The 26986-nt window shown below is 33.7% G+C and overlaps 1 protein-coding gene across 1 annotated transcript in view; it reads left to right on the forward strand.

Moving 5' to 3' along the window:
* Nucleotides 1–26986, forward strand: part of LOC136782397 (zinc finger protein 541-like) — a 166726-nt gene that overhangs the window by 31924 nt on the left and 107816 nt on the right. The window contains exon 3 of the mRNA XM_066741821.1: nucleotides 7652–7910. Within this exon, the coding sequence (XP_066597918.1) occupies nucleotides 7652–7910 (259 nt within the window). The remainder of the gene's footprint in view (nucleotides 1–7651; nucleotides 7911–26986) is intronic.

Below are 26986 nucleotides of genomic sequence, written 5' to 3' on the forward strand. Positions count from 1 at the left end.
TAAGAAGAAGGTGTGAACATAATATATTACACCTAAGCACGCACTTGCGTGACTACTGGTGCTTTCTACAGTCAATTCCTTTTCGTTGTTGCTCACAATAAATATAATGAATTTCTTAAGCTTATTTCGTACAAACAATGTATGTGTGTTTGAATTAATACATTCAGAGTTTTTATTATCACTAAATTTTATATTTGTTCCAACGTATCGTACATATTTTTAAAAAAACGCATATGTTAATATTGACTTAAAAAAAAAATAAATAAATAAAATCTTCTGAAGCTACAAACACACACACACACATTCTTAAAAGGCAATAGATATAATGTATCTCGTATTATATTGTAACTCTCAATCCCCACCTGTTTTCTTATCGCATCGTTTTGACGTTTCTTCAATCATGGATGCGCGTGGGGTGATGTGGGTATGATAAATTGCTTCTACACACAACACATCTAATTTTTAAATTCATTGCTTCTAGAATGAACGTAATATCATGCGAGGTAATCCTCCATTGTTAAAACTCTAAGCCAGCAAATTTAATTGCAAATGCCTTATGAGAAGACAAAAGTGTTCTCACACGTTACCACAAAGTCTTATATAATAGCTAAAAGCAAAAAGCTCGTTTATATAAACAATCAGAAATATTTTGGGCAATTTTGGCTTTATAAAGGTGTCATAATTCCTATATGGTTTACGTTGGGCTGTTTCGTGAATGTTGAACCTTTCGATGCATTTTTCGACGTCTTTCAATTCTATGCATAATGCATTCACAGGCGCATACAACAGCGAAATGGGGGGAGGGACCGGGGGAAATGATGGTACATGAATATACACATACGCACACGCACAGAAGCATGCGCGAGTGTGAAGTTTGTGCGTCTCTGTCTATAGGTTTGCACTTGCGCTGCTTGCACACATGCAACGTAGATGCTTTCGGTGAACCCTGTGTTCAGATTCCCCTTTCCGATCCCCCTCCTCCCATCTCTCTCTCTCTCTCTCTCTCTCTCTCTCTCTTGTCCCCTTTTACCCTCTCCCACCATTTCTCTTAAGCGATACGACTGCTCGTATATTAGCCGTGCTTGGCACGTGTTACATCCCATATAAGCCCATCGTTCATAAAACTCGCCCCTACGCCACGCCGCTACGACGCGAAACTTCACTGACGAGCATAAACGAGTATTTTGTCATTCTCTATTTCCGCATGCCATGTGCACACGTGTGTACTTCTTTGACTCTACAGGGAAAAATATAGAGATGGGGATAGACGTTAACTAACGCAAGGTAAAGGAAGAAACTGAATCAACAATGCTATTCTATTATTTCCTCTGAGGATAATAACCTATTAATAGGGGATTTAAATAAGTATTAGAGAGAGAGAGAGAGAAAGAGAGAGAGAGAGAGGTTGTTACTATTGAAATTTTGAAAACTTAATTCTCTTTAAGGTAATTGGGCCTTTAGCATTAAGATGAAAATATTGTTTAAACTTGGCAAATAAATAGATTTTGCTGATAACAATATTAATTAAATTACGTTTAAACAAAATTTTTTCAAGAAATTATACATAAGAATAAGTTATACAAAGGTTTGTATACGTCTTTAACAAAATGTTAATCAAACTTACTTGAATTATTGATTAATTTAGAAACAATTGCCGAACGATCAATGCGCTTACAAAATAAATGTTGAATCAACTTCTAGATGAGGACAATTTGTAAATATTGAATTTTGTTAATATTTATGTATTTTTGCGGAAGATCCTTTATTGATATGAAATAACAATATTTTTAAAACAAGTCATCTCAATATGATTTAATATATTCATAATCTGTTTTTTTATATCAGGAGTTATTTATTTGTAAAACGTCTGTTTATTTTTAGTGCTATCGACCCATCTATACCTTAATACATGTATCGTTTTCCTGTCCAAATGGTTATATTTTTTTCTAATAAAAGAGATCACTAGCCAAGATACACTATTAGGAAACGAGTATCTACTCGTTATTTGTATGTTAGTGGAAGCATCGAATGAGACATCTACTAGTAACGTGTATACAAGTCTTATTTCGACCTATTCGTCTAAATATACAACTGAGACGGAGCGGCCAAGTTAGCCGTATTATTGCTCGTAAACAGCCAATCGTTTCTGTCTTAAAATACGAAATTCGTGAAACAATTATTTGGAATGCATTTTAATTTAAGTATAATTATTTATACATGTTTACAAGCTGACCCGTATGTTTAGAAATGTATTCTGTCTGGAACGTTCAATAGAAATTCATGCACCGAGCATGCGCGGTGTATTTTACGCTTTACGCCTTGAAGCTTTCTCACAAATTTACCCACAGGCTTAGAATATGAAACATAAATCGTATATCGACAAAATGTTCCCCTTGCTATCTCATGGGTTCTTATTATTTTCAATCTCAAGCAATTATTTAAGGTAGTTTACACTTTTGTTCTATTATAAGATGTTGAATATTCCATTTAAGTAATCCGTATCTCTACAAATTATTTTAAATAGCTGCAAATTTTATTTGACATTAACAAACATTTGACTCGGATCTTATTTTATCGCAGTAGCATCATTATCCAAAATTACCCTTGTACTAATTAGCTACTTAGTCTTTTATTTGAGATGGAGTTAATGCAGGAGAGGTATTTTCAGAAGAATTGTTCAAAGAGAACGTTCTCATTAACTACGGGTTAAGTAGCGAAAGATTAGATAGTAAAATATCGACTAGAAATTTTAATCGCCACTTTCTAATTTTCAGAACTTTTTCCTAGGGCAACTATTACGCTTATAAAATTGAAGATTGGAACAATTCCCAAACTATCCTAGAATGTATATACACAGCTTAATGTAAAGAGCATTTTAAATTTAATTTACATGTTGAAGTACGGTTTCATTAACATTCGAGGTAACCACTCCCTACTAAATTCACTGGTTTGATCTCGGTAACTTTGTGTGAATTGTTGTTAGTTAGATTTTTTATCATACAGAGCCACTGCATATTTTGAAGCTGAATACCTATATATATAAAAAGTTTTGAAAATACAAATAGGTATACACGAAACAATAATAAAGAGTTCGTTAGACTTCCATTTGATCTAAATCAGAAGCTGTATGAAAAAGGAAAAAAAGGAAAGAGAGAAATCTATAGGCTGCGTGTGTGTGTGTGTGTGTGTGCACAATGGTAGTCGGTATTCAGTAAGCAATGCAGAGATTGGCCATCGTTGAACTCGCTTTGCAACGATAATAATTTGTAGCCAAAATATTACGTGTATGCTATAGCGCTGCAGGTATATGTGTAGCTAGATTGTAGACCGCTCCCCCGTATTTTATATGCTTTGAAAAATGTTTTATCGCCCCATTTCAAAGCCTACCACTTTTGTTTCTCTTCTCTCTTTCGGGCAAACGTTTCTCCGATTCTCCCGCAGCTATTCCACGCCACCCCCTACCGCAACCATCATTCCTCTATTTTTGTCTCTCTATTTTCTTTTTAGAGAGCTTCTATTTTTTGCTTCCGCATCGCTAAAGAGAATAATACCAGATTGCCTGTTCTAGACAATTTGAAATACTTGGCCCTCTAAATTCTCTTATGTAATATCTTTTTTTTTCTCCCACAAATTTAGTGTGAACAGAAATGTGTACACGTATAACCTACTGTACAGCGTCAATCTTTCAGCTAAGCATAACATGTATGAAACCAGTGACTCATCGTGTTGAACCATATGTATTCCTAGGAGAGAACAAATCTAGCTACAAAAAGATTGTTTGATAACACAAGAGTTACATAAAACACACAACAGGTCAATCCAAGTGACTGAATCTATATAAATGAATTTTATTAACCGCAAACACACAAACGCGCAATATTCTATAAATAATAGTACATATATATAGCGTTAATTATGATATAATCCAACACTGATTAATGTTAAATATGCAGCACAAATAATTATTTAAAGCAAGTCATGTTAGTAAAATTAAATTGTCATGTTCAATTTTGTTTAGGCATTCTTTGAGAATATTTTTGTAATACAAATATATGGATTTAAAAAAAAAATGCAGGTCATTGTTTAAAATCCGGAGGAGAAAGTAGTACAATTTCGGGATGGATATTTTACGTGTCAATTTATAAGTATCGAATACATATATGGTATTACAATAGACGGGATTTTCCACTGTCCCCCGCATCCTAGCAATTTACTTACCATTCTCACTTTTTACCACAGTCTTTCTCAACTCTTTTCCTTAGCTCTTGCGAACATATTGCCATAAATTAATGATTAACTTAACGCGTTGATAAAAAATTGCAGCTCCTCGCGCGATCTTTGTTTTGCTGCATTTTATTCCACCGATGGCATTAACATTTCTTCTTGGAAGCTTTTCGAAGAAGGCAGTCATAAATTTTTAAACGTCAAATACACAAAAGAGGTCGTATTTATCATCGGCTCTTTCAGCTCTCCCAGCGCTACTCCTGCTCGAGATAGCGATTCCTTATGCCGCGTAAGCGTTTTCGCTTCGCGGTGCTTTATGGCTCGCTTTATCGCTGACTAGAACGAACATTGAAAGTCTCGAGTTTGCCGAATTTGAAATAAAATTTGTTTATACTATTCACAATAACGCAATAAGACTTTGATGTGCACAGCTTGTCTTCTCTCTATCATGGAATAGTATACTGCATGCATACAATCACTTCTGTGCGAGGTGTTGTATAAGAACCCCAACCACATATATGCTTAGCACTTATAAACAATAAAAATGACTATCATTCTATTCTTATAATGAATTTTCAATAAGGAAGCATACAAATAGTCTTACACATACTATTATTGCTTTAAAATATTCAACATAATCCGGCTCGTACCTCACATCAGTATTGTGGAAACTAGGCATTCTATCGACTGAGTAGAGTGGCGGCTCGTTTATTAGAAATTCCACATCGAAAGGTATTGATTAATGTGCTAAAAGGTTGGAATAGCTATTTCGAGTCTACACCGGTAGTTATTTGAGAATAATTATAGCTTTGTACTATTGCCTATTATTCTAAGTCTCGTACTACTTGGTCCAGTAATATCTCAAAACCTATATAGATGAATTATCTAGAACTAATTAGGAGACGCCTATAATTGGAATAGCACACAGAGTATTCAGCGTAACGGTCGCCACTATTTTCCAGGCATTTTTCATAATATTAGAAAAAATTGCTTCAGATAAAAAATGGTTACCGTCCCTTCTCGAGTAAAATCTGAAAACGTTTGTTTTTTTAAGAGAACTATATTCTTGTAAGTAATTCTTATATATAAATAATTTCAAGAGCTTCCGAAAACTTTATGCGATTTATTATTTCATCCAGTCTTTCGCTAGATATTTCCATTTGAAGTTGCATAAAGCTATATGGGTCTGGCTAAAGTAGGTTCGCGACCGCTACGCATACACACGCACAGTGACTCACCTACGAATAATTTCAAATGGAAATATCGAGTGAACGAGTGGATGAAATGATAAATGTATGCATGGTAGTGTTTTTGAAAGCTCTTCAAATAAGCTAGAAGAATATGCAACAAAAATGGTGTTTTCATTTAAAAGATATCATGTGATTTTTTTTATATATTAAAATGAAGCTTTTGTACTTTTTTATTTTCGCCATTTATTCAAGGGGGAGGCTAACCATTTTTTATCTGCAGTATTTCTTTCTAGTGTTATTAGAAGTATTTGAAAAATGGTGGCAACTATTACGCTGAACATTCTCAATATGAAATATTATGCAACATTGTTTAAAGGACAACAGTATAAGAATTTATAATAGGAATGTTGAACGAATGGGCCAAGCATTTACAAATTCTTTATGAATTATTAAAAATAATAGTGTGCTGATAATTAAATTGTTATCATTCGATGTTTCTGCTTGTCAGGAATATCGAATACAGGGTGTTGCTATATATTCAAAGACTCCAAAGAAGTATCGTTTTCTTGATGTTTTTAAAAGAAAATGTCTTTTTCTTTTTGAAAACAAATTTTTATTAAATTTGCTCGTTGCGTAGACTTTACTTTGTATAAAAATAATACCTTTGATTTATTTAAAAAAAAATATGTTTTAGATTCACCACACTTGCTCTTGCGTTTGCATCAAGTTTGTGTTTTACGTTAACGGAATGTCATGTCATATTAGTTGAAAGAGTGCAGACATATTGGTTGCGCTCTTTTATAACTAATGTGACATGACGGTCCGTTGGCGTATGGTGCAAATCGGGCCTTATTGCATGAGACCAAACCAAACTACGAAAGAAATTTATGTAAAATTATTCACACACTATGGATTCTTCTAAATAGCTACAGTAATATGGAAACACTATGCGTACAAAGCTTGTCACTCTTTACAGTCAAATTTAAATTTTTTATTAAGTTTCTTAATTTCCTAAGTGTCTGGCGTAAAATGACACGTTTTACGTCACGTCACGTTCGATTGGTGATGGGAACGCGACAGTGTCGTCCCATTTAACCGAAAATAACATTTACTCCCTCAAATAATTCCGTCCAATTCCAAAACCAGGAAATTATCCTTTTACGTTGATTTGATTGGCCTTCCTCGTTCCTTTGATGTTACTTAATTCAGGAAATCGACTTAATGTTTTCCATAACAAACTCATGTACTATACTCTCACTGCAAATTCTACAACTGACCTAAAGCTCATTATTTAGTGTCCCACTCTTAGCAAATTGAAAGTCTCTCAATAGCTAAAGAATTGATAATAGAATTTTTTTGCTTTGTTAAAATCAGGTACTATAAAACGAACGACTCCTTTTATATTTAATTTCGTTTGTAGTGGGTATAATATTTTTTTTACATTTTATATTTTACAGTTAGACTGATCTGCAACAATATTATTTGATGAATTTTTTGTGTCGAGACGGAGGATAGGGGGATGATCAAATCGTTGACTTTAACTACTTAGTCTTGCATATAAAACGTTGTTTCTAGACTAATCGATAACTAAATCTATACAATAGACCTCTGAAAGCTTAGGAAACGCTATATCGCAAGAATCTTGCCTTATTCAAAATTTTGAATGAATATTAAAGTAATAGTTTGGCTAAGATATAAAGCTATTTCATTAACTCCTATTGCAAAGTTATTAGCTGGGTAAGTCGAATTACACTTATCAGATATGAAGGTACATGATGCAAGTAAATCATCGCGCCTCGTTGGTACATTGGAAAGCTCTTTCTGCCAGATTCGGCAAATATTGACACTTGAAATTGAAATTTGCATGAAGGAGAAAATTGGTAAAATATTTCCGCTCGTAAAAGAAGGTTTGCATCGGAGTAGCAAGAAATGGAAGAAGAAGAGTTATATGATGAAAAGAGTTGTAAGGAGTAAATAAGCATTCTTACCGAGTCTCGATGAAGGTGCAGGGTTAATGCAAGCTTTCATTGATTTTAGACGTATAGATTACACTCACTGGCCAACTAAAACACAAAGCAATTTTTTCCACTTACTGCCGCATTATCACTAAATAATACACAGAGTTACGAGTTTATGATAGTTTTCAAAGATAAAAAATAGTGCAACACTAGAGGAGAATAATTTTGTCTAATAAGAATGGTGAATCTTTAGTAATGGAAGGTTATTTGTTTTTCTAGGGTCCAGTTGGAGAGGTGGGCGGTATGAGGCTGCCGCTGCAACCACTACATGGATACGGATCTGTGTTTATGTACTCTGCGTCAACAAGTCCTGGAAGTGGAGGAAGTCAAGGTGGTGGGGGCGGGGGTGAAGTTACCCTTCGCCTCCGAGAACCCGAGGACATTCCTGAAGAGGTCCTTGCTCGCCTCGAGGATACCGCTACTCTTTCTATTTCCCTTCAGGGTGACGCGGTCCTCAGGCTAGGAACGGCTGGCACAGGTGATTTTCATATCCTTTTTTCCTCCCCATTCTCTTTCTCTCTCTCTCTCTTCTCTCTTATCTCGATCTGATTCTGCCTCTCTCTCTCTTTCTCTGCCAATCGCTCTTATATCTTTCCCTCTCGTTCCTCGCTTAATTGTCTCTTTAAGCTTTCAATTTGGTGTTTATACCTGCTTTTTTTATTTAAATGCTCTTTTAACCCTTTGTGTCAGATACCTCAGACCTTTATACATTCCGAGAGTTATTTTATATTTTATAAGCTAATTAATTGCTTATTTCGCTATATAAAATTAATTTTTTCTAACTTCTTAGCAGCTTTGTAAAACTAATGTAAAGTAATCGTGCTTGTTAATAAATTAGCGAAGGAGTATAAGCAAAATTAATATTCATCATTTTCTGAGTGGTGATTACAAATCATTTATACATCGCGGCATTTCAATGTGGTATAGAGTTATGCGAATAATTTCGTAAAATTCGCTATTCGAAGGTTTTTCAGGGCGGTGATTACATATCTGTTATTAGACTTTTCAAAGTTGTCATGATTGCTGGATGAATTTGGAAATTGTGCCGATCAATTATCGATCGGTCAGATGAAAAAGCCCTTGAGATGTAAAATTTCACAAAGAGTAATGACTTGGAAAAATGCGTGACTCAAATGGTTAAGAGTAAATATTGTATACGTTTTTAATTTCTTCTTGAACATGTAAATTTCTTCATATATTTTTGGTCTATATCTTGTCGTATATATAAGTGTCTTAATAGTTTAACCTATCAATACGTAATGTATCAAAAGTAAAACGACATTTTTAAAGCATACTTTTAATAATTTATGATGATACTTCGAAATACAGCGGATGACTATAATTTTGTGGTTTTTATACGTCATAATATGTTGTTTAAATCTTATAAAATATGAATGTATTTTCTTAAATGTGCAAATCTATTTCTTTTTCTTAAAAAAAGAATTTACAAACTACCTGAAAAATATTGCAGATTATTAAGAGTTTATATTACTCAGTGAAGATGCCGTATCTTTCAGAGTCCAAGGCCACGTGTATCGATTGACCTCGATAGACCGATCGAGTATCATATTATGTTTACCTGGCATTCAAGTTGTCCTTTAAAAATTCATTTCTGATATATCAGTTTGTTTAATCTTTAGGGGGCTAGAAACGTTAAATATAGACGTCGACAATAAATAATTCACGATACGAGCATTTATTATTTATCTTATAAACTGGATTTTGTGGATTTGACATAGCATTTTTAAACGAAACTTTTTATTACAAGAATTATGATTATAATATCCCTACAATGAAGGTTTGGAGTTACAGTAATTCGTAGCGTTTAAAAACAGCAGCCCCCCTTTTCATCTCGGTTGTTCTTCTGAGATTTTAATACGACAAAATCTCTTAATGTCGAAAATTCTTACATCGAAGACGAATGACATGGAGGAGTTTAAAGTTTTTGAACGGGGATAGCCCAGCGCGATGCGAGCTTTTGGAGTAAAGGATTCGGAGGCGATCTCAAGCGTTAACTTCCGGGCGATTTGTCAGTGCCCAACCAGCGCCGCCTGACTCTCGCATTTGCGCCGATAAGTCCGGGATTTTCATAAGTTTTTCTTCGCCTATTATAGAATGCCCCGATCTTTTCCCATTTTTCAGCACTTCCTTCAACGCGCACTTTCGCAAATTTCACCTCTTACAAAGCTTCCTTTTCTTTAGCCCCTTTTAATCGATATTCCAATCAGTAAAGATTTTAAATAATGAAAATTAAAGAAAAATCAGGGGAAGAGCGATAGAGGTTTGTTATTAGTAAAAATAAAAGTTTTCATTTGAAAGATTATTGCTCTTTCGTATAGGACTGGTGAGTTGAAAGGAAGGGACATTACAAATTGGTAATAGGTAAAGCGAGTTGAATGATAAAAGCAAGACTGAGAAGAAGGGAGAGGGAAAGATTTAGCGAAGTTGTGTGGCTTGTTACGGTGGCTTTAGACTTCCGGCCCAGTGGAAGGGGCGTGCGAGTATGGGTAGTAGGAAGGTTGATAAAGGTGCTAGCGATTGATTAAGAGGGTCGTTTGTGCCAAGGAAACGCTACTTCAAACGGTGGCTCACTTAACCCGCTAGCACCGGGCACGCCTACTTTCACTTCGTTTCTTTCCTTTCTCCTCTCCTCCTCCTCCTCCTCCCCCTTCTCTATTTTCTTCTCTTCTCTCTCCGCACATTTTCTCCATTTTCTTTTCCCTTCCTTTACTTTACTTTGCTTTGCTTTGTAATACTTTACCTCCCTCTTACTCTCTTTTAGAAATGTTAACGTTAATCTTTCCCCAACAGACTAATAAAACTAGTTCAAATCTTAACGACCAGCCTTTTGTACTAATATCGCTATACGTATAATAATCCTTTCGCGGTTTCTCAACATCAATTGGACACATGCATATTTGTCTTTGATGAGAAATAATTTATCCACTGATTCGAAAGTGTCTTAATATTAAAGCGTACGAAAGTTGATATCACGACTGAATGACTTTAGTTTTGGTGCTATTCACACAATATAGTACAAAACAATTAAAATAGATAAATAGCAACTATGAAAGCAGTAACAAAAAATATTATAATTAAAGAGATCATGTTCGAATTAAAGCATGCTGTTAAGTGTGGTCAACTGTTACCACAATAATTCTTATGACTATAGTTTCTTAACCTTCTCTAACTAAAGTGTATTATTTTTGTATTGTATTGCATATTTTTTTGTATTGGATATTATTTTAATTCATTTTATATTTGTATTGTATTGTTTGTATGTTTGTATTTTATAATTGCACTATACTGCTATGCTAAGAGAAAAAGTCGTATCTCTTAAAACTGGAGTCTCCAGATAATAAAAGATTTTTTATTAATTTAGTGGCCTCTGAAGTTGTGTAGAAAATTCATATAAATATAATTTAAAATCTTGATTGTTATTGCCTATACAGCTCTCATACATTAGCAATATCCATCGTGATATCCACTTTAATGTATCAGAATTCTCTATAAAAAGATGCAACTCTACGTCTTAGCAGAACAGTATAGGTGTATCAAATAAAGCGCTTCAACTAAATAAAATTTAAAGCAGCAATAACAAAGTAGCAGATTTATTGCAGCTACTATAATATAAGACTGAACTGTATTGTGTTTTTTATAAGCTGCGTGTATTGTATCCTAATATACTTATAATAGTTGTGTCTTATCATTAAAAATTTATTTATGTTAAGTATATATAAAATAGTAATAATATACGGTGCATACAGTTTAAGAGACATTTTAATACAATTTCTTGTTTTTGAACAATATTTTGCTAATATATTTTCTTTTCTTTATGCCGAACATTCATATATTGCTTTACATCAATTCTTAAGTAATTTCAGTATCAGCAAAGGACATGCAACTAGTAGTAAAGCTGTTGTGCTATTTTTTCGTTCTATATGTGTACCAGCTGTAGTCTTACATATATAAAAAATTATTATAGTCGTAAGAGTAAAAGATGAATGAGGACATAATCTTATTTTTTTATTTTAAAATTTATGAAAAAAGACTGAGTATATTGATAAAATGTTATTTATAAGTTTATATTTATTGTCAATATGTCTTTGAAAAATATGATTACAAAATAAAAATTTACAATTCACCCGTTCCGAACCGTTTTTACTACTTATCATCATTAATTTGAGTCAAAATTACATATTGAAATACCATACCATGGAAAACCCTGACAGTTTCTCTCCTTATTTCAAATTATTTATATAAGTTGTACATAGCAATTTTTGTAATATAATTAATAGGAATTTTAAATAGAGTTAATCGAAAATTTATTCTGTTCAGCTTTATTGTTAACTTAATTGCAAAATGAGCTTTAACATTAGCTGTTATTTAATACAAATATTAATTTCTTAATACATGACATTTTTTATTGATAGATAAAAACTTACTTGTTTAGCTGTAGTGAAGATATTAAATCAGTATAACATTTTGCACAAATGATAATTCCATACACTTTTTTTACTAATTAACATGAGTGGCGAATGGGCAAAGTTAAAATATTATCTGTTAAAAATGCTTTTGCAGCATAAGAAAGTTGTAAAGTGTTTTCCAATTAACATTTTATATACGCTTTGAATTTTTCTTATTTTATAGTTTTTTGTAATTTCAATTATTTTAAATTTCCATACATCTCAGATACTAAAAGCTCTTTTGCATGATTTACCAGTGACAACTAACTACTTAAGGAATTGCATCTTACTCTTATTACGTTGGTGGAAGCTGTCGCGCATGAGCAACCCGTTTTGAGTATCGACCAATAAATACGATTCTAGCTCCGTATAGTAAAACTTATCTTCTGAGTTAGTAAATAACATTTAATATTTTGATTGATTAAAATCAATTAAATAAAAGATTTTTTTACTACAAAAAAAAAATAATTTTTAACACGAGAAACTATACTAATATTTCAGCTATAATAATGCTTATGTGTAAAAATTATACTTTTAATAATGGGGAAAACTTTTTAAAAAATTTAGAATAAATAAATTGCAGGATGAAATTGTCTTATTGACGGTCATTTTTAAACAGCCGTGGGTATAAGCATCCACCATCGATTTACATTGATTCATGAGGTTTGTATTTCCTTGTAGAAACTGTTTGTTTTTTTTTTATCGAAATTAGCATTTTTTTGCCATTTTTTCTTAATAATCCAGCATTTTTGCAACCATTAGCGGCAATAATTGCATTTGACTTTTCAGAAAACGATAACTAGGACGCTGTTTTAATATGTTACTAACTGGTTTAGAAGTAGAATAGAAACTATATATACATGTGTATTAAAAATCAATTTTATTCTTAATTTTGTTATCATTCTTTACTATAATATATGTTGTACATTAACAATTGTTAACGTGTGTAGTGCAGAAAAAATATTCTCTATGATCAAGCTTGGAATGTTAATTGTTTTTAGAAGTAGTTTCAGAGAGGTAGACAGATTTTTTCAACATTTCGCTTTTAGGTGAAACGATAACAAATATGTATATTTTATCACATGGTTGGTGAAAATTTGAAATCAGTTTTTTAAAACCGTAGGCAGACATTGTCTATATAATGTTTATGGTAAGATCTGTTGAGAAGAATTTCGCAATATACTATTGTGAAATCGATCGTCAGCGAAAAATAACTATTTATGTGTACTTTAACTATTCAGAGGTCATCCATTACAATCAACAAAAATTCAGATTCGTTTCTCGGTTAATATATCGCTAATTTTACCTTTGTTATTAAGAAAATTTTGAAATATTCCAATATATTTTTTATAGATATTTAGTTCTCACATTATATACGCAGCTCTGTCACCGCACACATCTTATATGCCTTTTTTATCATACTTAATGATATTACTAACAAATAGGATACTTGGGTAAACGAATTTCCTCGACGAAATTATTGTTGAATTGGTTCCAGAAGCCACTTTATTGAGGTGAGATCCAAGTTTTTTGGCCATCCTCCATCAGTTTAAACGTCTGGCACTCATTTTTTCCAGAAGCTAGCACATGTTATACATAAAAGGAATCGGTCTATTTACTGCATCTTTGGAAGCTGTGTGTGGTTTCGGAATAGGAATAGCGATAACTATTCTATTGACTAGGGAAAACCTGCTCGGTGCAAGTAAGACTGTATATATAGCTGAATTGAACAAAATTTAAAAGGAATGTCAGTAGCTCCAAGTGTTCAAACGTTTTATTGATGGGGTCTATGTTAAATTGTAGAGTACAGCTCGAGGTTACTACAATTTTCATGAAATGCCTCAGTAAAGCGATCTTTTCCTTGATTATTTTAAAAAATTAATCAATTCTCTTTTTTAACCCTCAGTTACAGCACTAGATTAGAGTTACTCCGTATGTTTATTGAATTTAAGGTTTGAATTTTCTTTTGTTTCATTTTGTTGAAAATAATTCAGGTACCTAAAATTTAATCAAATGATTTTCAATTACTCCTTTTTATTTCTTACCATCTAGCATACAAATTAAAAGCGAAGACTTCAAAATTGGTGTATTACATCGAAAGAAATATATATATATACTGTTGGAAATGCTGGATTAAGTTAGCAGGTTTGCTTTAAAATTGTAACTTTGATACAGCGCTATAGCTGAGGGCTAAAATATACTTAATATCTGAAACGATAATCGCAGTTATATAGTGGATTTTTCTCCGGAAAAAATATTCTGACTCACTCGTTGACAATGTTTTGCATTGTAGTGAAGAAAAATAGTAATTGAAATTGAAATTAGAGCCTAGTTCGATATCTTAGGAAATTCTTGTCTCAGCTATGACGTTCAGTTAAACAATAAAGCGCCTGGCGAAGTAGTAATGCATTTTTGAGATCAAGTCAATAGTGAAACCTTGCAGGAATTAGACAGCTTAACTACCGCATTCATATTCATAACAAAACTACTGAGTCAATATAACATATACACTATGTTCTATAAATAAATCCTGTTGTGAATTCTTTCAAGACCTCGCAATTATGTCAACGCATTTAATTTTATTTCTTTAAAGGAACGATGAACTCGGAAAGCATTGGTGTTTTATTTTCAGACTGAAAATATCTATATATACGTTTTCCATCTGAGTCAAGTGAACAATTTTCTTCATAGAAGTACACGATGCAAGCAAGCAGATAGACCACGGGTTAGTGGTAGACAATGTAGAGTAGTATAATAGACAAAGAATAAGAAAACTGTATAGGTAAGCGCGCACGGGGCTTGCACCGCGAAAGCAATTCTCGTTATAACTTTAGCCGCAAGGAAACTTAATATTGTGGCGAATTGAACATATACACAGAACTTAGAGACTTCTTACTTGGGTAAATCGTCCTTTTTGCGCTCCCTACTCCTCTTCGTGCTTCTCTCTTTCGAAATAATTAAATATTGTTAGTTTGTGTTATACAGGCATACATTGCACAGTTGAAAAAATACTAAATATAAACAGTAAAATAAATGTTATGCAAATGTAAACATATACTTTACGAGTAAAGAAAAAGATTATCCCCCCTATATTTTATTTGTAATGTCTATAAAAAATAGACTCAATTAAAATGAAAAATAAAAAGCTTAAATTTAATCTTATATGCTTATTCAAAGTTAAGGCTTCGAAGGTGAAGATTTAGTATCGTCCAAAGATAATGCTTTTTATCTTGCATCCTCTCCCTTGGTCATTATCTCAATGTAATGTATTTAAAGGCGGATTAAAGGACATATAACACCCGATTATACAGACGGAGTATTTTTTTGCTCCCTTTTTAAGCTTTCTTTCATTAACTATACGCGTTCATGCTGCTATAAAATTAAAATCCGCACATCTAAACGTACACAAGGCGTATAATTTAATCCGCTCCGGCGCAGCGTGGACGTAAAAATAGATTTATCTCGATAACTATAAGAAGATCAATATTTTCGTGGGAACTTTTTCAAATTCTACACAATATAATTCAAAAGAGAAAATAAAGATTGGCATCTTTTATAGGTATGGAGATTAAAAATTCTGTTCATGTCCACGCTCTGGGGCAATTAAAACAAAAACAGTTTTGAATCTATATCGATCCAACTGTTTAGTTTTGGTATGTATTGTGTTTCAACAACCATATATATGTATGACTTGTTTGATATGTTATTATATTTCGGTTATGTAATTATGATAATAAGTGAAAATAGACATAATTATTATGGATATTTCATGATATTCACCATGAAATCAATTTTCCATTAAGTTTCATGATCATATTCGTCATCAGCGCGTCAATATGTGTTAGTATAGAGAAAGTTTTAAATTAATTTGAAGTTTGACGCCTCAACATTATACGAGTATGTGCTAGTTTCATTTCGGGCCCTTACCTAAAGTGTTCTTCCAATATTTCATATATCCCTTTCTACTTGGTTTCTTATGCTGGACGTTCTTTTTGCTCCGTTCTCCAATGCATTTTGTTCTGTCACACAGCAGACTATACTCACTGTTTCTTTAATTATATTCCTTAATCACTAGTGCAGGAAAATGTATTACTTTTTCTATCAAAGTATGCATTCTAAAGTTAATGCTTATAATTATTTCATTCAAGTTTCAATTAATTACTTTGGCTTGCGATTCAAACGTGAAATCAGTTAATTAACAAACACATAAATCAACAAAATCAATAGCTTAGAACATTGCAGCTATTGCTGATAATTTTCGAAAATTTATCAATTTAATAACGAAACATTGAAGGTCAAATTAACTAACAATTGAATTAATTACTATATCAGCATAATGCAATTGTAGATAAAGTTGCTTTTATTTAAAATTACGGTATATGTTGTTTTATAGTTAAAGTTAAAACTGAGTATTTATTATGGTTTAATCCTGGAATAAAGTATTAACGAACTGTTCCAATACGGATGCACCGGCAAATAGTTTGGAAAGTGATTGCAACGGAGTGCACGTTTACCATTCCCGTCTGTGCGATAAATCGTAATGTTTTTCGCTCGCTTCTCATTCGGGATGAAACTTTGGGGCCAGGCTTGGAATTCATAATATCGATATTGGTGAACAGCTCTACATGTACCCGCGGTATGAGCCTGCAATAAATAAATATATATTTATATATATATACATATGCGCGTATGTATTGTTATAAGTGATTACTATAGCGGCAAGGAAACATACAGGAAATAAGAAGACGTGTTATAACAAATGGAATGAATAATAAAAATAAGAATGAAAATTTTGGAAAATATCAAAAATGCTCGTATGGTGCAGTGGTCCAGAGTTGAATTTTTCACAATAAAAATACAATCACGTTCTCATGTATAGGTGCGTTTGTGATGCGTCCATGTATCTCTCTCCACTGGTCTTTGTTATGAGAAAGTTGATTTCTGGCATCACTGGTATGGTATAGGAAAATGATACGAATTGTTGTGGATACTGTTAAAATAGATCTGAATTATAAATATTTTTTTACTTGCAGCCAACTTCCAAACATAGCTTCTATAGCTCTTCTTTCTCTTTCTCGTATCTCCCCCCCCCCCCCCCCCCTCTTTAATCACCCTGTCCCGTCCAATCGAGATTCTTTTCCTACTTTATCAGTAAGTAGTAATACGGAAAATTTTGAACGCACTTAATATAATCCAGTAGGATAAATCTTCACAGTTTGATACAAATGGATCTCACTTTGGTAATATATATCGATAGCTTGACCATATCAATTCTCAAAATACCATTAACAATATATTCTAAGCCTAATAATTTTTTATACGGAAAATAGCTATTTTTCCTGGTTTACCTCTTCTTCATTTTTATATTTTATAATATTAAATATTTCTTGTATTATTTAATACAATTGTCCTACGACATATACTCTTCCATATATAACCATTATATCATTTTTTTAACTGAATACATTGAATAGCTTGGTCACAATGTTAATTTTTGTCTCTGGTGTCAGAAGTGGGCCAGACTGACCGTTAGTTTACGCTAGGAAAATTTAGCATTTATGGATGAAGCTTTTTCTACGAGAAAAATAGATGACTTTCCAAGCTTACTATTTTGTAAACTTCGGACACGCAACTCGAATAAATTGATTAGTCATTCTATCAAAAATTTTTAATTTGAGGACGTCACATCTTTAGTTTGTTTGAAGAGCTATATAGGAGATAAAGAATTTGGAGCTGTGACAGCAAATATTGAAATCATAAGATCTATACGATACCATAAATGATAATAAATATTCCTTACTCGAGTAATATCCAATAGAGTCTTACTACGGCGACAAGCATAAATACGCGTAAAAATATAAAATGCAAAAATTTGTTAATTACAATATTGGCACACACAAATAAACTTTAGCTCGATCGTGCATATCATTGTGAGTAAATATTTTATATACCAACTCATTATATTTGATCGCAATTTACTTCTTTAATTTATAACACGATACGGCTATTATGGAGGTGACCAATCACGATATGAGTAATAGGTCTATGCATATGGTTAGTTCGTAGCAGTCGGAGTCGAGACTGACTCGTCCTCATTTATGGGCATTGATAGGCACGTATAGCAGACAGCAGTACGATCAGCATCTGTGACAGACAATGCATGTCAGAATCGAAATTAATATTAGAAATAATATTATTAAGTGCATAATACCATAAAAGAGGCAATTTTTTTTAACTTTCACAATTTGAGAGTAACATAAATATTTTCAAAGTGTGAAAGCTATCAGCATTTTCATTATTTTTTAATTAAAACATTGTGACTTTAGTGAGAGGAAAAACTGAAATAAGAGGTCTTCGTTTCTACTTGGATTCGGTATAGAATGTAAAATCAATAAACAAGGATATAAACAACGCAAAATTAAAAGATGATAAATAATCCATTGAGGGAGGGAGGTTTGAGCTACGATAGGATAAATACTGATAAATTGCAATTACAGCAATAACGATTTATTCAAAGGGTTGTGCTCTCTGTACTTTGTCCTTTGTCATCAGTTACAATAGAGTGCAAGTTGATTGTATACATACGCTACTATAAGTTGTCAATGATATTATGTATGTATGCGTGGTTGCTGTTCCGTAAAAAGTTTATATCAAATTAACATAAAAGTAAATCTCTGAAGAGGACGGTTTAAGTAATAGAGTAAAATAAAATTTATATAATTCACGAAGCCGCGCGCGTGAGTTTTCCGAATAATAGGCATACATTTAATCAATATTATATCACAAGAGTTTAATCTCATTATATTCATATAAATTAGCTTGAATGCATATATTCATTAAAAAAAAATTATCACTGAAAAGGAAATCGACTATATAATAATAATTTCATAAATTAATCTTTCATTCTATATCCTTGATACTTGAACGATAATATTATGCTGTTAGTTCGATGCTACTCTTAAAATAATATCATAAAATTATTTTTTCTGATATCGGACTCTTGTAACATTTTTCTCTAGTCTAAATTATTCTTCCTCATTGAATAAAATTTCTTCGAGCGGAACATTGTCGTTATGTATGTCAATTTAGAATACCAGTCGAAACACAGAAAACACACAAGACTAAGTTTAAGCCTGTAACTAGCGGAGGTGGCCTAGGTATAGAGGTAAGAGGAGTTTTGCTTGCAAAGGGATGTTTAGCATGAAGGACGGACGGCTCAACGGAGCGCACTGACAAATTAGCCTGAAATTTTTCCCTTGGAATTACCTTGTGAATTAGAGTTTGCAGACACGGTGAATCTTCTTTTCCGTCTTTTATGTAGATGACAAAACGAAATTCTTCTTACCTTAGGTAACATTAATTTGGAAGGGTAAAAATAAAAAGAAAACTTGTTGTATACAAACCTTTTCTGTATCTCTCACAATCAGTGCAGAAACAATTATAAAGAATGTATAGTTAACTTCTGTCAAATAGAAATAGTAGATAGCATTCTATAAGAAAACTTTTACGAACACTTTAAGTTTTAGGTTTAATTAAAATGTTCAATGGGAGGGCAAGCGATGATCTTTTTTGACGTGACGTACACTTTTTCATATACGTATAGTAGTACACCTATATACGGATTGAGAAGTAACAAATGTTACAGAGTAACAATACAATAATATAAGATCGTTAGTATAAAGTAACTGTGCAAATAAATATTGAGCATTAGTCGCATCAAAACCAAATATAAATAATTTTATAAAATAGTTTTTTAAACAACGTATAATGTTTTATAACAAATGTAACAACTCAAAGAATAAATGCATTTTTTGATAACGGATTGTATCTATATTTCATGTTGTAAAATTTCTTATCATAAAAATATCATAAAAGGTATCATGCATTTTACCATCACCAAATACGATACCACGTTGGGAAATAAATATAACACAAGTACAATATGCATATTTGTTGTGTTTTTTTTAAATTTATACTATTTGTTTGGTATTTAAAAACTACAGCTACCCGATATTTTTATGCTCTTTTATATTTCTTTTGTTTGATCCTCCTACTAATACACTAGAAAATGTTTAAAAGATATGTCAAAATAACAAGGATTTTATCATAAATTTACCATGAATGATACAACTGTACAATTTAGCTATCAAAAGATTCATCAAGATAATTTTTCCAATAATGATATTAGATTATTAAACGAGCTTTGGTTTTTCGACAAACAGCAAATGCTATGAAAGAAGAAATCGTATTAATACATGAAATTAAATATAGAATTCTTTGAACCTCGAGTAGCAAAAGAAAAGATCGAGTTGATGACTGCATAAAAGGAAAGCAGTGGTATATAGTATCGAAAGAATGTTACGGGGTAGAGGCAGCAGTAGTTTGCTATGATATGTCGGAAACAGATTAATAATTAGAATTATAATCAAAATCTAGATATAGATAGGTATAGTCCGCATGCGTGAAATTATTTTCAGATTGCTCGGTGCGTTGCTCAACATTAATTTATGATGGAAACTCTGGTCAAAGAGATGTTCTCGTATACCAATGCATCCCACCCAATACGATTTAATTAATATTCGTTTCACAGGCAACACTTACAACGGCTTTTTGCAAGCAGCCATTTAGGGCTTTTGAAATAAAATCATTCGTTTTATTTGTACCATTCGAATTTCATTATACGAGTACAATTTAAAACAAAATACATAAAAATTCGAAAAAAGGTTAGCACAGTTAATTTTCTAGTAAAAGAAAGCAGTGTCTCGGTAGCATTTGTTAAAATTATTTATCATCGAAACACGCCATTATTTAAAGCAACAAAACATACGAAAGAATAGTTAGACTCGATCGTTCGATTTGATCAGATGTTAGTTGGCAATGTTCATCTATATCACTGCACAATATGCTAATAAATTACTTCTGACCACTGAGTCGAGCACTTAAACATTTCACATATAGTCTGCTGATGCGCAATTACAAGAAATAATTGTAACTTAATTAAGTTATTAACGAAAGAGTTGTAAATATTTTTATTTACATGTCAGTTCTTTGAAATGATTTTAAACCTAAACAAAATTTATTGTAATCTCCAAAAGCTCTAAACGCAAACGAGGAATGATAAATAATTGTACAAACTAATATAATTAATAAGATGGAGAAAAAGATTTGTTTACGGATTGAAACTACTTTTATAGCATATTCCATTCGACTATTGGAAGAATCCTGCGGGAGAAAACTGTTATCGATCGTACTACGTTAGCCGTTAACTTCTAACCAAGCCGAGCCAAGGATAGCCAGAGACCAAGCCATTTAGAAATTCAAATAACGCCGAATTCGGTCAGTCTCTCTCATACATGTTTTTCGCACCGCTCTCACACCGTCCTTCCAGCTTTATCACTCGACTCGTTAAACGAGGACGTTTATGATATCTCGGTTACATTCAGCATGCATGCAACCATTTCTAAGCATCGCTTCCTATCCACGATCTATTTTCAGTACCACTATGTAGTTCGTACATTTCGTAGAGTTGCATTCTCTTTCTCTCTCATATTCTACGATTTAAACCTCCATCCTCTGCCTCTACGTTTCTCTCTTGCCCATTACTGCTCTCCCTCTCTCGTCATTATCTCCCGCTTACACTTAACTCTTCAATTATTTTTATCACACATTAATATTCCTTCCAATTAAAGTCAAATTAAAGTTTTCCTAGAGAACAAACAATCTGATATCTTTATACTCTGACAATTATTAGGCGCCCATATCTCGTGCATATTACTTTATTGTAGCTTCCCGCCTCGTTGTTCGAATTTTCGCCAGTTTTAGCATAACTAAATAACTGTTCGTATGCAAAAAATGCTGCAGCCTGTGCCCCACCTTAACAGAAAAATATGCCAAGAAGATGTAAGACGTAAAAAAGACATAACGAAAGGAATACTCACGTTGTTTCATTCTTATTGGCTCGAAGCGAGCAAAAAGTAGGGTTGGTAAAAGTGGCATAGTAAAGCTGGACTCATTTGAATGCAAGATACCACTCGACCCTTATTGCATTATGGTAAATACAGAGTTCTATACACTATTTCTGCCTATCTAGTCGAACGAGGAGAAAATGGTTTCGACGCTGATTGCAAATTGACTCCCTACCGAAACAGTATCCGCGGTAGTCTATTACTTACAATTTTCATTGCTCCAAGTTCGTTACGAAGCTCGCGCGTTCGTACGTGAGTATTTTCCTATACGTACTGCATTCGATCTGTCTACTCTACGAGAAGAGAGAGAGAGAGAGAGAGAGAGAGAGGCTTCATTTCAAAACAAGATATTATGGATATCTTGAAAAAAAATTTCAAAAGTTGAGCAAATCACACCTCATATTATTTAAACTAAAGTTAACCCTTGACCTTCCCTATATACTTATCTATTTTATTACATCAGTATATCCGATGATATTTCTTTCAACATCGGCTACTGTCGCTAATAAGCAAGTTATTTCACTTGCTTGTTTGAAATACTTTAGTCACCCTGTATATACAACTAAAATCATACATTATTTCTAGTCGTAAGCTTCGGAAAAACAGAATTTTTTACTTAATTAGTATAACACATATCGATATTGAAGAAATAATGCTAGTGATAAAAATTGGAATAAAAGTATTTGACCAATTACTTGCAATATTCAGCCATTAGGTATTATACTTTTGTTCTTTTTTGAGAAATCTTGAAATCGGAAGTGTATAAGTGTAGAAGAATAAGTGGGACGGTTCAGAGAGGGAAATTCGCATGTCTTTCCAATAAGCGGGAATTTCAAATACGCGATTTGAATACGTTTCACGGTCGCTCGCCCTCGAAAATTGGTTACGGGATTTTCGTCGGTGGCTTCGTCAAGCAAAAAGCAGCAGTTGGAACGTTGAGAGTATAGAGAGAGAGAGAGAGAGAGAGAGTAGAGTGGATGCTATATTAAAAAAACAGCTCTAACCCGGTTCGCGCTAACGAGCGCGCGCTCCCTGGTCTCCTCCCCTCCTCTCTCTCTCTCTCTCTCTCTCTCTCTTTCTCTTCCCCTCTCTCTCTTACTCACTCACTTTACTCCTATATATACCACTATACCCACACATCGCGCTGCGCGTTGTGTTTTATACACTACATGTAGTAGTCGCTTAAATGCCAAACGATTAAGAGAGTATACAGCACACTCCCACTAAATTTTGAAAATGCTAATGGGCGAGCACAAATCCAACATCAGCTTTAAGCCTATAGCTTATGTTAGCTACATTCACTCTCATATTTTCTTTTCAAACAAAAATCGTCGTATGTACCTGATTCTCTTATAGTACACTCGCAGTAGAACAAACAAATAAAAAATCAGACAAAAAGAATGATTGATTTAAATAAATTGATTAATGTTAATTGAAATTACAGAGACGATATATATGGTAGAGGTGACGTCATGGCGTAATGACACCAGAACTTGAATGTCGCCCAAAGGTAAAAAGCTAGCCGCACAAGTCAATCTCAAGTCTAGTGATAACACCTGGCCAACTGCGATATTAAAGATACGTGATTGACATAACATAATTTGAATATCGTTCATGCAATTTATGAATTCCAAAAGGAGCCTTTGTTCTTATGATCTTTGCTTTATAATACCCGCTGGCTCGTTATGATGAAAGGGTCGTTTCAAATAATTATCATGATAGAATGAAATATGAGCGATATGAAAATATTGATTATGAATGCCTTGTTTTATGCATGCGCGACTTAATCAAGCTCTACAGATCCTCGTTATCGAAAGGTTTCACAATTAATGTGAGCATAAACCGTGATGTTAAATAATTGATATCATTGTTTCCAATGTGTCATATTGTTGGATATAGTACAGTCCACGTTAATAATACCATGCCACGGAAAACGTGAGCAGCTCGTTTCAAGCATAAAAGGCAGCCTAAGAGAATTTATCTTTTTTTTTTCATATAATTTTACTTGTTTCTCATGATAAATTCATAATACAATCTAGTCTGAAATATCCTGTAAAATCAAACACAGGGGGGCCTTAAAAAGAGTCGAGCATCGTAAGAATGGAAGCACCGTTTCGCAAGGTGCGCGCGTCACTCTATCATTAAAATCAAGATTTTCAGGATAAAATATTAAGTATATATATCATTGCACGATCAACATCTTATTCGCTCGCTCACTAGAAAGCATTTATATACTCCAGTGTGTGTGCATCAAGATCAACGAGAGAGCATGAGGTATTTATGCATTGACCGCTGTGAACGTACCTAAAGCGAAGCTTTTAATAAAATTACTGTAAATAATGTTTACAGAAAATAAGTATAGAGCATACACCCACCTAACAGCAGTTAGTTTTCGAGTGTCTCGGCTCGACAAGTGTCAAACGTACCCTTTAGTCGTAAATTCACCCACAAGCCACATTCCTGCCAATTTTAGATCCAGTCAGCTTTATTGTCGATAATAACGTGAACTATTCGTATATGCATCTTCAATATAGAATATAGTATATAGTATACCTATATTTATAACAACGTTGTCCCATGCACAAATTTCATGAAAAGCCCCTATAGTCGTGGGCAAATGCATGGCCACATTAAATAATAAGTATTAAACGACGAAGTATATAATAAATAAGCGTTGCTTGTAAACGGTCACCAAGAAAAATTTCAACACGATATCCACATGGCTATGTAAATGGAGTGATTGATCATATACCTTACATGTTTTATAATGCGCTGAATACATATATGTATACTAGGCATGAACCGATGACTGAGTAACCAGATGGATTATATCTCATTTTTGTGCTTCGATAAAAGTCTCTGTACCGCTGCAGGGCGTTGGTAATGCGCTGAAATTATATACAAGGTGTAGCAGTGATCTTCGAGCAAATTTTCATCGGTTTCGAGGAATGAAATTCTCAGCAGCTTTTACCGATATGAACATATAGGATCGTAAACGTTGTAAAGAGAAGAATTTTGTAAAAAAACGTCAATTATAATCCAATGTGACGAGTATAATTTTGCCAAAATTTTCACGTTGGGTATTTCCACAATCTCACGTTTACCGACAAAAGTTGTTGAAAATTAAATCCTCCGTGACTATATATATATATACACACCTGTACAGTTGGTTCAAAGGTCACTGCTACAAGCTGTATATACACCAATTGATTGGTCGTTGAAAAAAAGCCTATTATTCTGCTATATTAGATATTACGTATGATACCCTGAATAGTATATAGTACGTCACGTGAATCATACATGCTTTTTACGCCACTTTATCTTTTTCTCTTTGGTTTCTTCTTACGTTCGCATGTTTTGAATGGGATTGGAACGCAGTCCTCGGTCATGTGAGCGTCAACAGCTCATTTTCAAGCCGAAGCATTTTCTTTCCAACCCCCGCCCACGCCCCCTTAATCCAACACGGCTTTCAACGATGGCGTTGGCAATGGCAACGGCAACGGCAACGGGGCAACAGCGGCAGCAGAGCAAGACTGTGTATATGCAGCGCATGGCCTAGTCGGAACTCATCCATATACATCGAGAAAATTAATATCTGGGCTTCGTCGGACTGGTTCGCACACTGAATAAACTGGCTTAGCTTCGCCGTCCTCGCCACTCCTACTTTTACTCCGGCCACCTCCAATCTTCATTTCTTCTACGCTTTTTGTTTTTCCACCTCCTCCTCCTCCTCCTCTTACCTCCCATGCACCAACACACCCCACCAGCAAGCGTTCCCTCTTCACCACAGGACTTTGCGCTGACTTTACTTTAAATTCCCTTTCTACTTTCTTCCTCCCCTTCTTAGAGTTACACTGTTCGCTGAAAATGAATTCTCAAAGTTTGCCAATAATAGAGAGCAAGGGAAAGATGTTAAAACGTTTTTATGAGCGTAACTGCGTAATGCCATTCCCGTATCCAGGAGTATCATGGGCTAACGTAAAACTGGAGATCACGACAGCTACTCCGATAAATCATCCAAACTTTGGAATATACTATATTTAATGCCTCTATGCGTAAAAATATTTTACCCATCTTCTTCCCTCGTCACAAATTATATATTATTTCATGCTATAAAATATGTAAAGAGTGAGATGTAGAGAGTGGGGGAGGGTGATTAAATTGCGTGCAAGTGGAGGAAGGAATTTTTCGAGATCAGCGCGAGAAGAGTCATCGAGATTAAATAAATTAATTTTCTCCTGATGAATTTTCATGAAAAACTAGGGTTACCTCGTATGTTATTTCTGTTGAATTTTTTGTGAATTTCGTGCGGACTTTCCCTTTAATTCAACACGCAGGACGCCTAAGTAAATTTTGCAGTTAAACAACGTTTCTCCAAGCCCAAATCGTAAAGCTCGAACATGCGATTCATTGCATTCTATAGCTAAGGGGAGGAAACTCGTGCTACGTCCAACGTAACTGGACTGGCTGCTTATATTTACATATTTGACTAATTCGAGAGTAGCGTGGTAGCTCGCTATGGGCATTAGCGCGTACACAAACGGATAATCTGGAATATATTAATCTTGTTATGACGTATATCAACGCTTTGAATTAACGAGAATATCCCCACGTGAGTCAGATTCGACGTCGAATTGGACTAGAGCGACGTTTTGCTGTATTCCAGTTAAACCTTTCATGTTTTCTCTTTTTCGTCCATTATTCCAATGAATTATGCAGCCAATCATAATATTTCGTACATCGACCATGAACAGCGATTTCCTGTGTCCAAATACTGAAAAGTTCTTCAAGGATTCGTTAGATCCTCGCCATATATTATGATCGAGAGCTAAAAAAGTCCAACTCTGATGAATACGAGCCGCAATGACACTTTGTCAGATGTTAATGTTGCAATATATCACGTATCAGCTTTTACAAAGGTTAATTTTTTACGCTAAGGAAATGTACAGCTGCTTCGACGTTTCTCAATAATACCGGCGCCTGTGAACCAACAACCGTGACGACTGACTAATTGTTTTCAAAGTATGGTCCTCGTAACGCGCGAGGAATCTTGCCCGTCTGTCAGCATTGCTTGCCAACGCTGAGGTCATCCAAGCTGGCATCGCTCGTACCCTACTCTTCAT

Source organism: Prorops nasuta, unplaced genomic scaffold, assembly GCF_024137725.1.
Source record: "Prorops nasuta isolate Cenicafe-Biocafe unplaced genomic scaffold, Cenicafe_Pnas_1.2 PNAS00002, whole genome shotgun sequence".
In the NCBI taxonomy this organism is placed as follows: Eukaryota; Metazoa; Arthropoda; class Insecta; order Hymenoptera; family Bethylidae; genus Prorops; species Prorops nasuta.